Source organism: Rhinoderma darwinii, chromosome 2, assembly GCF_050947455.1.
Source record: "Rhinoderma darwinii isolate aRhiDar2 chromosome 2, aRhiDar2.hap1, whole genome shotgun sequence".
NCBI lineage: Eukaryota > Metazoa > Chordata > Amphibia > Anura > Rhinodermatidae > Rhinoderma > Rhinoderma darwinii.
The window spans coordinates 345785578-345799021 of NC_134688.1; the positions used below are offsets into that span (position 1 = coordinate 345785578).

The following is a 13444-nucleotide window of genomic DNA, read 5'->3' on the forward strand; positions in this document are numbered from 1 at the left end:
AATACGGCGACACAAAAGTTTTAGTAAATTTAGCAAATGGTTTTATTTTTTAAAAAGTGGTAAATCATAAAACAAAACATATAAATTTGGTATCGCCGTAATCTTATCAACCTGTAGAATAAGGTGAATATGTAGTTTTTAACGCCTGATGGACGCCGTAAAAACAAAACCCCCCAAAATATGACGTAATTACTGCTTTTTGCCCATTTCACCCCTCAAATATTTTTTTTTCAGCTTCCCAGTACATTATGCGGTACAATAAATGGTGCCATGAAAAACTACAACTTGTCCTGCAAAAATCAAGCCCTCGTATAGCTATATAGATGGAAAAATAAAAAAATGATAGCTTTTGAAATGTGGGGAGAAAGAAACAAAAGTGAAAATTTGAAAAAGGGCTACGTCCTGAAGGGGTTAATGATGTCATTCTGTAATGCCCTCTCCAGAATTATCCTCAGTTCTCCCATAAATATTTCCAAAGGGCTGCCTTGCAATCGATGATATGTTGCTGAGTCAAAGAGAATTGTGTTGCACATATCTAGATAGGGGCCCGTGTCCATCACCACTACGTTACCCCCTTTGTCAGAAGGTTTTATTGTTATTTTTTTATTTGCCGATAGATTATTCAGAGTTCTAGATTCCTCCCTTGTCATATTTCTATGTATAGGTTCCTGGCCTTCAAGAGCCCTTAGATCCTCCTCTACTAGTCTCCTGAAAATCTCTATATTTGGGTTATTACATATTGGTGGCATTTTGGTACTTGTCGATCTTAGATTAGTGAAAGGTCCCTTGCTTCTGTCTCTGATATTATCTTCCAAGAGATCTACAACGTCATTTGCTGTGTCTAGATCAACAGGATCCAAATGAAAGTCCTGACAGGTCCTTTTATTTTTCTCACAAAAAAATTTATGCCAGTGCAGTTTTCTGGAGAATAGGGCTATGTCCTTGGTCCAGACGAAGGAGTCAAATTTCTCCGTCAGGACAAAGGACAGGTCCCTCTCCAGGACCTGTATTTGAATTTGAGTGAGGGGATGTGTAGAGAGATTGATCACTTCATTTTTAGTAATGGTGTTAGAATTGTTTGGTGTCACTTAGTGTATTCACAGAGGGAGGGGGCTCCTTCTGTCAACCCATCGGCGGCCTGCGAACACAATCGCTGGCCGCTGATGGGTTGCCATGGCAGTCGGGGGCCTAACAAAGGCCCTCAGACGTGCCCTGGCTACATGCCCATTCGGCCGCGCCAGAGGCATGGCCTAATACACCCTTCAACATTGAAATCGCAACATTAAAGGTAATGTGTCGCTAGAAAAACATTTTTTTTTTTTTAGCTAAACAGTTAGTGTATAGGTGATTAGACATTGTTCTAATTTTTTTATTTTTTTCACGAGTCAGGAAATATTATAAATTAGATTCTAATTTATAATATTTCCCAGCACTGGTCACTAGATGGAGCAATTCCCAAAATTGCAGCATTGCATGTGGTAAAGCAACTACATTGCTTTATGCTGCAAAATTTGAGAAAACTCACTCGCTCTAGTGAGCTCTCAGAACCCCCCTCCTTTATCCTGGCTAGTGCCGGGAGAAACGAGGGGATTGAACGGTCAAACCTCCTACACTGTGTGTCGCCATTTTTTGAGCTAACACACAGTGTAGTAGGTTAACATACAGTAGTAAACACACACTGAAACACGAACATACATAGAAATAACTTACCTGCTCCTGCCGCCGCCGCTCCCTCCGGTCCGTCCGCTCCGTCTGCTACCGCCGCTCCAACTGCACAAGTCCGGAAGCCGCGACCGGAAGTAGTAATCTTACTGTCCGGCCGCGACTTCCGGTCCACAGGAAAATGGCGCCGGACGTCGCACAGTTCAACTTGGACTGTGTGGGAGCGGCGCATGCGCCGTTCCCACACAGACGGCGTACAGCATAGTGGATGGAACGGGCCCCGTTCGCATTCACTATGGGACTGTAGCTGCCGTATTCCATGTCTGTATGTGTCATTAATCGACACATACAGAAATGGTAAAAAAAAATGGCAGCCCCCATAGTGAAGAAAAAGTGAAAAAATAAAAAAAAATAAAACACAAATCGGAGTAAGGGCTCAATAGCAAGTCCATGAACCCGTAATATGCTACATCGGCTTTACGGAAAAAGCTTTTATGTACCCTGTATACATTGAAGCTGTATCTTGCGGTCAAAGATGAATCTGTCAGGTCTCGGTGAACGCTGGTCTTGTGTGTCTCTAACACTCAGGTCCAGCTATTATCAATCACATCTAAGTTCATGAAATTAGATGTAATTGATAATAGCTGGATCTTACAAAAGGTTAAAGAAAAGATTGTTGAGAGTTTGCACGATGCTAAACATGTATTTAAATAGGCTGCTGATAAACACCGGAAAGCTAATTTTCGCTCAAATTGATGAAGTCCTGTTCATTTAAATCTTCCTAAATCTATGAATGTGCATCCTGCTTTTTTGATGCAAAATGTTCATGCTTCTAAACTTACAAAAGAATTTAATCAGAGATAACCTAAAAAAAACAAAAACAAAAGCCCCTAGGGCGTCCAGAGGACATCTTGGAAAAAAGGGAGCATTGATAGAATTTGAACCCAGAAACTTCTGCGTCTCAGGCAGTAGCTCTTCTCTTTCAGCCATCTGAAAGTTTGGACAGCTCCACTGCTGAATCTGTTGTCCAGGTTCTCTTGATTCCTGCCTCTCTGGATTTCTTGCCTTGATTGCTTGATTTGTCTCAGAGGTAAGACTTAATTGGAGCCTATAAAAATCATGATGAACTGCAGTACATTATTACTGCAGTATATCATGCAAGTGATCCAATAATCGCTGGTTCAAGTCCCCTAGGGGAACTAAAATAAAATAGAGTTAAATAAAGATTTTTTGTATAAAAAATAAAAATATTAAAAAAACACCATTCTCATTTTCCCCCAAATGCAAAGTAAAAAAAAAATTAACATAGCTGGTATCGGCGCTTACATAAATGTACGAACTTCTAACATATAACATTATTTAACCAGCACAATGAACACAGTACAACAAAAAAAAATGTAAAGCACCAGAATCGCTGTTTTTTGATCACCTCATCTCCCACAAAAAATGAATTAAAAAGTGATCAAAAAGTCTTATGTACCTCAAAATGGTATGAATAAAAACGAAAGCTCGCTCCGCAAAAAACAAGCCCCATTTCTATTAAATTATATGATAACAACGGCAATTTGTATACATGAGAAGCTGCAATACCAGACGTAACATACCAGATGGACAGGAGTGGAGCTATTTCTGGGAAGCATCTAAGTCTATACAACCCCTTTATGGGGGAAGCTTCTAAGCTGCGCAGCCACACTGCCATGCAGCTTTATGGGGTTTTTCCAAGTTAAAACGTGTATGTGTTAATGCTTTTAACTTATAAATGTAAATACATTTGTAATGTACTTCCAGTTTCCAAATTCGCCCAGTTTCCAAATTCGCCCCGTTTCCAGATGCTGCCGTGGGGCACATGCCTGGTGACGTCACTCTTATCATCAAATAACTTCCGGGTATACGACACGTCACTAGTGACGTGCCGTGTATGGGCTATTTTGAAATACAGCCTGTACCCCGCATGCGCGTTACTGGCTGTATAATAGAACAGCCCATACATGGCACATCGCTAGTGACTAGTTGTATACCCGGAAGGAAATTGATGATCAACACAGCGGCCAGAGAGTGACGTCCCCAGGCATGTGCCCCACGCCAGTATCTGGAAAAGGGGCCAATTTGGAAACAGTAAATACATTACAATTGGATTTGCATTCATAAGTTAAAAGCATTAACACAAACACATTTTAACTCTGGAAACCCCTTTAAGGATAGGGCTACATGGCAACTTTAGCTGCGACACAGGTCGCTGTGTGCCCCTGTGTGAATCGCACGTAATTAAAGTGAATTTGGCTGTGTTGGGACCTACTGGTTAGGGTCAGGGTCGCGGCAACCTGCGGTTTGCAATTCATCCAAATTCATTTAAATTATTTGCAATACAGAGGCACACAGCAATATTTGGCCATGCAACCGGTGTCACTGCCAAAAGTCGCCCTGTAGCCCTAGCTTAGAGGAAAAATTGCTTAGGAATAATACATGGGCTATACCATTCTACTGTGCAGAGACAAGAGTGTACTACACTCATGACTGAACTGATGTTATAGTACAGTGCAGAATTAGTGGTTTATTAAAATAATGACACGTTGTCCAGGTCCAGGGGCAGCAAAGTATCCTCAATAACCTTACCTTTATGCAGTTTAGCCATTGGTATGATGTTGTTACTTATAAACTGCCTTCTTTATCTTCTGCCAGTTATAATGAACCCTGTGTGTTTTGTCTGATAGAACCTTATTCTATATGGCTTGGCATTCATCCAGTTGTTTTTGGCAAATATGAGACGAGCATTAATGCTACTCTAAGTAAGTAGAAGTGTTTCCTTTCTACTCTTCCAAGAATCACATTTTTGGCCAGTCTCTTCCTTGTGAATTCCTGAACACTTGTAAAGGATCTGCCAGGCACAACTTCTGTGGATACGCCCATAGGCAATCAGTCTGCACCTGAGTTTATGTCTCTGAGACTGACTCCAGCTTCCACCACTCAGGCTGGCAGGCTTAGGAGTGGGAGAGCCTATCGCAGCCTGGCGAGACGGAGCTAGCTTTCGCCCTCTGTCTATTTATACCTGCCTTTCCTGTTCCTCCTTGCTTGTGATTCTTCTCTTGTGGTTTCCTGGCCCTGCTACAGCTTCTGACTATTTGATCCTGCTACATACTGACCCTGGCTTACTGACTACTCTCCTGCTCTGCGTTTGGTACCTCGTACACTCCTGGTTTGACTCGGCTCGTTCACCACTCTTGTTGCTCACGGTGTTGCCGTGGGCAACTGCCCCTTTTCCCTTAGCTTTGTTACCCTTGTCTGTTTGTCTCGTTCACTTACTGAGCGTAGGGACCGCCGCCCAGTTGTACCCCGTCGCCTAGGGCGGGTCGTTGCAAGTAGGCAGGGACAGAGTGGCGGGTAGATTAGGGCTCACTTGTCCGTTTCCCTACCCCCATCATTACATAATCACAAGCCTCACTACCTAGTCTACCCTGGTCCCTGACTCTACTATGGACCCCCTTGAGACCCTGGCCCAGCAAATGCAGGGTCTCTCCCTACAGTTCCAGGCCCTGGCTCAGAGGGTCAACCAGCCTGACGCTACCATGGTAGTGCCCCTCACCTCACCTCTTGAACCCCACCTCAAGTTGCCTGACCGGTTCTCAGGGGACCGGAAGACTTTTCTCTCCTTTCGGGAGAGTTGAAGGCTCTACTTTCGCTTAAAACCTCACTCCTCAGGTTCTGAGAGCCAGCGGGTGGGTATAATTATGTCCCGGCTCCAGGAAGGGCCCCAAGAGTGGGCCTTCTCCTTGGCTCCCTCGAGGAAACCTCCTGTTCCCGTTCTCACCCCTGAGGGGGTGGAATTCGAGGTGGCCAAGATTGTGGACAGCAGGATGGTCCAAGGCTCCCTCAAGTACCTGGTCCATTGGAGAGGATACGGGCCTGAGGAGAGGACTTGGGTACCCGCCCGGGATGTTCACGCTGGGGTATTGGTCAGGAAGTTCCACCTCCGTTTCCCCAATAAACCAGGTCCACTTAGAAAGGGTCCGGTGGCCCTCATAAAAGGGGGGGTACTGTAAAGGATCTGCCAGGCACAACTTCTGTGGATACGCCCATAGGCAATCAGTCTGCACCTGAGTCTATGTCTCTGAGACTGACTCCAGCTTCCACCACTCAGGCTGGCAGGCTTAGGAGTGGGAGAGCCTATCGCAGCCTGGCCAGACGGAGCTAGCTTCCGCCCTCTGTCTATTTATACCTGCCTTTCCTGTTCCTCCTTGCTTGTGATTCTTCTCTTGTGGTTTCCCGGCCCAGCTACAGCTTCTGACTATTTGATCCTGCTCCATACTGACCCTGGCTTACTGACTACTCTCCTGCTCTGCGTTTGGTACCTCGTACACTCCTGGTTTGACTCGGCTCGTTCACCACTCTTGTTGCTCACGGTGTTGCCGTGGGCAACTGCCCCTTTTCCATTAGCTTTGTTACCCTTGTCTGTTTGTCTCGTTCACTTACTGAGCGTAGGGACCGCCGCCCAGTTGTACCCCGTCGCCTAGGGCGGGTCGTTGCAAGTAGGCAGGGACAGAGTGGCGGGTAGATTAGGGCTCACTTGTCCATTTCCCTACCCCCATCATTACAACACTTTTGTTCTTTTGATGTCCTTCTTAGAGTGTTTCATAATTAAGTATTGTTATGTCTTGGACTCATGAAGACGCTGCAGTTATAGCAAAACATGTCATGCCTAGGGACACTAATACTATTTTATGTATCTACACATAATGCTCCACTTATTACTAGAGGGAACCCATGTCCCATGAAAAATATGATGTTACTTTGAACTGGCTCGCGTTCTATAAAATTGTATATAAGTTTCAATTAGTAGCTTCTATATTTTGACTTGAATATATTCTAAAGAGAATAAATAACTTGAACTAGGGTGTTTAATGTGCAACATGGTCCCAAGTTATCATATAATAATAAAAATTATCAAGTGCTCTATTATCATACATGAGGATATATTTAATAGAAACCACAGCGTAAAAGGATGAGTCTTTCTATCTTGAAGCAGCGGATAAATAGAACTTAAAGGGACTATTCGGACACGGGGCGGTTTTTCGTACTGATGACCTATCCATAGGATAGGTCATCAGTATATGATCGGTGGATGTCCATGCCGGAAGCAGATGGCTCCGGTCACAATATAGTGGCGAGCTGCGGTTCTGCAGCTCTGCACCTATTCAAATGAATAGGAGCAGTGTTGGAGGACTTCAGTACAGCCACTTTACAGTGTACGGAGCCATCTGCTTCCGCCACTGGCCACTGCATAACATCCGGTGACCGGAGGCAGCGGAGCAACAAATCTGTGCGGGGTCCATGTGTCCATGATCATATACTGATGACCTATCCCGTGGATAGATCATCAGGATGATAAACTGACCCGTGCCCAGACAACCCCTTTAAGATTTCTTCTGGTAAGTTTTCCAAAATATAAATGCTCTATACAGGCTACAAACTCTGAGATTCACACATTAAATGGCAGCTGATCCTGTTTACTACTCAGGGTCAGGAACTAATTATTTCTCCTTTAGTGTGTATTGTCTCTTCCGTTATGAGCGTTTTTCTTTTTTTCCCCTGATTGAACTTGAAGGACATTTATGCGAATGTATTCGCATGCATTATTATTCAGGTGCTACATTATTTTTGTAATAATCATTTTCAGCTCCAATATCAGTGTTCTAAATATCTAAAAGATGTATGCAAATTATTATATGTAGACATTCTGGGAATTATTATATGTTATTGGGTTACAGGGTCCAAAAACTATATTTTTAACCCTTCAATATTGAATGGCCAGTATTATTACTCATTTGACTTAAGGGGGTTTTCCAAGATTGTAACATTGATAGGCCAGTAATATCTACTAGTAATTACTGATAGGCCAGTAATATCTAATTACTAGGGGTCCGACCCCTGGCACCCACATGATCAGCTGAATGATGGGCCACAGTTCAGTTCTATTCAAGTGAATGGGACTGAGCTGTAGAACAAGGCATAGCCATAACCATGTATGGCGGTGTGCCTGGGTAAACAATAAAGGGGACGTGGAACTTAATAGAGAGCAGCGGCCCCATCATTTAGAAGGGGTGCCAAGAGTCGGACTCCCAGCAATCATATATTGATGACCTATCCTAGGAATAGGCCATCAATATTACTGTACAGGAAAACCCCTTTAACACCAAGGGAAGAATCCTTATGGTTTCAACAAGAATTTACCTGAAGGTTAGCCTCTGTCCAAATTCTTTTTTTAAAAGGTTTATTTTGTAGTATTGTCGCAGGGCTCTTGACATCTTCTCATAGGTCATGTTTGGTCGATTCTGCAGGAAATAAGTAAAATTATTTATTCTCACTATGTTTATGGGCTATTTTTTTCAACTTGTGATAATATTCTGCTGCAAGAAGTGGCCTTTTTTTAAATCATATAAATAAAATGTATCATAACCAATGTGGCACTGATAATGTCAAACATCTTGTGATTTACTAAGAGACAGTAAAACACAAAGAGCTGTCTAGTTGCTGTTAAAACATGTATAAAAGACTAAAATTGGGACAACTTTTCATTGCTTGTTCTTTATTATAACTACTAATTTAATTATTAAAATCCCTACAAATTTTAGGCTTAGGAATCCAGTGGATGGTCCTTAGTGCCTGCTAGCTATCTCTCTATGCATGTCATAAAGGTTGTCAATCATTGAGTCACTGCACCCGTTGAACTCCTAAGCCGAGAATGATAAACTGCAAGTTATAATTAATCTTATCCCACAAGAATATATATCAATCTACTCAACTCCTCCTGCTCTATAACATGATGCACTCAGATCAAACAGCATATATAATATGTATAGCATGATCGTTTCACTTTAATATATTGACTTTCCTGTAATAGGTTGCTGTGCGATTATCTAGGTACAATAGATACAATCACTGGTCAAGATCACAGGAACAGACGCAGAGGTCAGCGATACAAGTCGTAACACCGGAAGTCAGATCAGGTATAGTACAATGCTGGATCTAGGCAGAAATGACCTGATACTCTGGCACCTGTTGGTGCTCAGAGTGAAGCTTATATGGGCTGTCCTATAGTTAGGCATCATGTAACGTCAGGGGGGAGTTTATCAGAATTTAGGTAATGCCATGTACTAGCCACTAGAGGGAGTTCCAGATTGTATTTTGCATTCCAGCCACTAGAGGGAGCTCCGGCATGTATCCTCGCATTCCAGTCAGTAGAGGGAGCTCCTGCCCCGTCTCTGAAACCGTCTGCCCAGGTAAGTACGGACTGAGCATCATTTTGTGACAATACCCCCCTCCTTAGGGGTGGGCTCTGAACACGCCAAAACCGGTTTGTCGGGAAATTTCTTATAAAACTTCTTTAAAAGTTGAGGGACATGCACGTTCGAATTCTTGATCCAACAGCGCTCCTCAGGACCGTAGCCTTTCCAATTAATGAGGAAGTGCAAGATCCCCTTGGATAACTTGGAGTCCAAGATTTCATCCACTTCATATTCCTTATGCTGATCAACAGGGATGGAACTGGGAGGTGCCCGAGAGGACAAGAATCTATTGAGGACTACAGGCTTAAGGAGAGAGGCATGGAAGACATTTGGGATGCGTAGGAACAGAGGCAAGGACAAGCGGTAGGCTACTGGGTTTATTACTTGGGATATAATATACGGCCCGATGTAACGTGGGGCAAATTTCATAGTTTGCACTCTGAGTATGATAAAACGAGTGGACAACTAGACTCTGTTCCCTGGTCCTCATCTTGGAACTTTGTGTCTTTCATCCGCCTGGGATTTGTACCTGGCAGATGCTTTCTGAAGATTAGTCTTTACCTGAGACCAGATGTCCGAGAATTCTCGGATGCAGGAATCCGCAGCTGGGACATCAGAGATGGGAAGAGCTGGAAAAGTGGGAAGGCGTGGATGCTTCTGATAGTTGATGAAGAATGGGGACTCAGATGACGATTCGTGGAACAGATTGTTATGTGCGAAATCTGCCCACGGTAGGAGGTCTACCCAGTTGTCTTAAGCTGGAGAGAGGTAGAGTCTTATAAATTTCTCAAGGTCTTGGTTTACCCTCTCTGTCTGTCTGTTGGACTGTGGGAGGTTGGCTGAGGAGAAATTGAGCTTAGCTCCCATTATTTTACAGATAGCTTGCCAGAACCGTGATGTAAATTGAAACCCTGGGTCAGACACAATCTCTTGAGGGCAGCTATGAAGACAGAAAATGTCTCTGATAAAAATAGAAGCCAGGACAGCCGCTGAGGGTAAGCCTTTCAAAGGGGTGAAATGCGCCATTTTGGAAGATTCGGTCTACCACGACCTAGATGGTATTGTACCCTTTAGATGGTGGGAGATAGGTAACAAAATCCATTGAGATGTGGGTCCATGGTTCTTAATAGTTGGCAAACCCCACGAAGCTCTGAACGGCCTTTAGCCCAGTGGGTTGAGGCCAGTCTTGAATAGCCTGGACCTTGACTGGATCCATCTTGAGTCTGGTGCCCGACAGAATGTATCCCAGAAACGGAACGGAGGATTGTTCGAAGTGACACTTCTCCAGTTTACAATAAAGTTGATAGTCTCTCAGTCGGGTTAGGACATGGCGCACGTGGTTGCGGTGATCCGAAAGGGAACGGGAAAAGATCATGTTGTCCAGATAAATGACAACGAAGTGGTACAGCATGTCCCGGAAAATCTCATTTATGAAACTCTGGAACACTGCGGGCGAATTACTCAGGCCGAAGGGCATGACTAAGTACTCGTAATGGCCATCCCTGGTGTTAAAGGCTGTCTTCCATTCAACGCCAGACGATGCGGATGAGATTGTAAGCGCCTCACAGATCGAGCTTAGTGAACACTGTTGCACCATGTATCCGGTCAAATAACTTGGAGAGCAAAGGGAGTGGATACTTATTCTTGACAGTGATCTCGCTCAATTCTCGATAGTCAATACATGGGCGAAGACCACCGTCTTTTTTTTTCCACGAAGAAAGACACTGCGCCAGCTGGAGAAGAGGAATGTCAGATAAACCCCCATTCAAGATACTCCTGGATATATTCAGACATAGCTTGAGTTTCGGTTAGCGAGAGAGGGTAGGTCTGCCCACGAGGAGGAGTTCTATTGGGGAGCAAGTCAATAGTGCAGTCCCAGGGACGATGGGGAGGAAGTTTCTCTGCTTGAGACTTTCTGAAGTCATCTGTGAAGGAAGAGTACTGCGGGGGATGATACCCTCAAGCTTTCAGGTGCACAGAGGAATCAGTTGTCTAAGAGGGGTCACCTTCTTCAAACAGGACGAGTGACACTTAGAACTCCAAGATACAATTTCCCGTGTCTGCCAATCGATATGTGGGGCGTGAATTTGCAACCATAGTATCCCAAGATAACTGGACTGATGGTTTTAGGGACCACAAGAAAGTCAATAAATTCCTGATGCAGGACTCCCACATTCATGAAGAGTGATTTGGTACGGGCCTGGATAGCCTCATCTGGCAGCCGATTTCCATCGATGCCCGCCAGAGAAAAGGGACCAGAAAGTAATTTAATCTGAATTTTCCTCACAGATACAAGAGCTGAGGTGATAAAGCTCCAGAGCCTAGGAAGGCAGAGATGTGTTTAATCCCTACGGGTGTGTGCAGGAGCACTGGGATAGTGAAGCACGATGTCTCTTTTTTCTGTACAGGAGAGAAGCACAGAGGACTTAGAACAAGCTCTCCTTCCTTGTCTAGATTCTGGAGTTTCCTGACCTATTGGGACAGGAAGCTAATAGGTGCCTGGGTGCAGTGCAATACAGGCACATTCATTCTGTTCTCACGTTCCTCCGGGGACAATTTTGCACGCCCAAACTGCATTGGTTCTTCTGGGGGAACCTCAGGTGCTTGGAACTTTGGAGCCAACTTGAAATTGAAACATCTGGATCTCCGCTGCTCAATAGCTCACTCTCGGAAACGGATATCTACTTTGTTACATAGTGAAATCAACTCGTCCAATGAAGGAGGTAGTTCACGAGAGAACAATTCATCCTTAATCGGATTGGACAACCCCTGCCAGAAAACTGCCATCAGAGCCTCGTTGTTCCACTTCAGTTCAGAGGCTAAAGTCCGAAACCGGACCACATACTGGACAATGGTCATGGATTCCTGACGGAGACGTAGCAAGGAGGCTGCGGCAGATGACACTCTTCCCGGTTCAGCAAAAATCTTCTGGAAGGTGTCAAGATAGGCCTGACAGTTGTATAATACAGGGTCATTTTGTTCCCACAAAGGAGAGGCTCATGCCAAGGCCTGTCCGGAAAGCAGGGAGATAATGAAGGCCACTTCGGCTTTGTCAGAGGAAAAATTTCCCGGAAGTAACCCAAAATGGATAGAACACTGGTTCAGGAACTTTTTAGGAGGAAGGATGGGATTCCTTTTTGCCAGTTTCTAGAAGCGCTTAAAATCACTGAGGCGTCGATACAAAAAAAACCCCGATTTTCACCAGGGATCGCCGCAAGGTTGTTTGGACTTTGGTGCCGGGAATCTGCAGATCGCTCCCTTTAAAATAAGTGGCCTTGAACAGTGCAGATGTTACCACGGATGCAGCCTAGGATCAGGATACAATAGTGTGGTTAGGATCACAGGCACAGATGCAGAGGTCAGAGATACATGCAGAGTCGTAACACAGGAAGTCAGTTCAGGTATAGTACAATGCTGGAGCTAGGTAGAAATTACCTGGTACTCTGGCACCTGTTGGTGCTCAGAGAGAGGCTTATATGGGCTGTCCTATAGTTAGGCGTCATGTGATGTCCGGGGGGAGTTTACCAGAGTTGAGGTAATGCCATGTAATGGAGGTGAACAATGAAAGATGTATCCAGCACTCGGTATAAAAGTTAAATGGTTTATTCGGTCATCTTAAAACAGAAGGTTTAAAACAAAGATCCCGGGACCACGCTTACGCGTTTCAGACCGCTAGGGTCCTTAGTCAAAGCTACAATGCCATGTACTAAACCAGAACAAGAAACAAGTCACGACCAGGTGTTTGAAAAAATACAAAAAATCTTTATTAAAGTAAATTAGACACATGAAGAAAACGTATAACACTTAGACATACTAAAATGCCATGGACCCTTGAACACAAACGGAATCCGAACGTAAAAGCAGCATGGCCCCCCAGATGTAAAAATGGTCTGACACAACCTATAAATGGCTAAAGTGCATAAATATATATTAATGAGCAGGTACTAGGCATGGTACGCTTTTGCACAGATGAACACATAAGTAAGTGTAGAGAATATATATAAGGTACAATCTTAAGTAAAAATGACATGTAAAGTAATATACCTACACCTGCGTATAAGAGGATAAATAGGAGATCAAGACCAGGAGGGCGACCTCTGCTTAACCCAACGCGCGTTTCGCTGGTGCTTCGTCAGGGGTTGATGTCCAAATGCCCCAATTGCCCCTAGATATACCTTCCACAATAATGTTTTACCGGTAAAATCACAGCTGTTTCCTATCGGGTGGTTAGGTGTTCAGCGTCGGTCATCAGTGACAGACGGCGATACATCCCGCCCACCCACGATAGCGTCCTATCGTGTAGTCATATCTCAAAGCAGTCCTCCTCCCAGAACCTCCTCCATCGGCATAACCACACCAGGCGGGCGGGGGAATGAAATCAGCCCGCCCGCTCGATGCGGAGCCGCCGAAGGTCAGAAGCAGGGATAAAGGGAAGAATGAAATTAAAAAATTAGTAGCAATCCAGTTTTGGCCCAAGGTAGAACTATCTATCCTGATCGTTA

General features: G+C 44.3%; 1 protein-coding gene across 2 annotated transcripts in view; it reads right to left on the minus strand.

Annotated features, from left to right (window-relative positions):
- The window catches only part of LOC142741302 (transcription factor ETV7-like), a 108791-nt gene that overhangs the window by 47389 nt on the left and 47958 nt on the right, over positions 1-13444 (minus strand). For both annotated transcript variants that reach the window (XM_075850685.1, XM_075850684.1), the window contains one exon: positions 7888-7988. In XM_075850685.1, coding sequence (XP_075706800.1) covers positions 7888-7988 — 101 coding nt within the window. The remainder of the gene's footprint in view (positions 1-7887; positions 7989-13444) is intronic.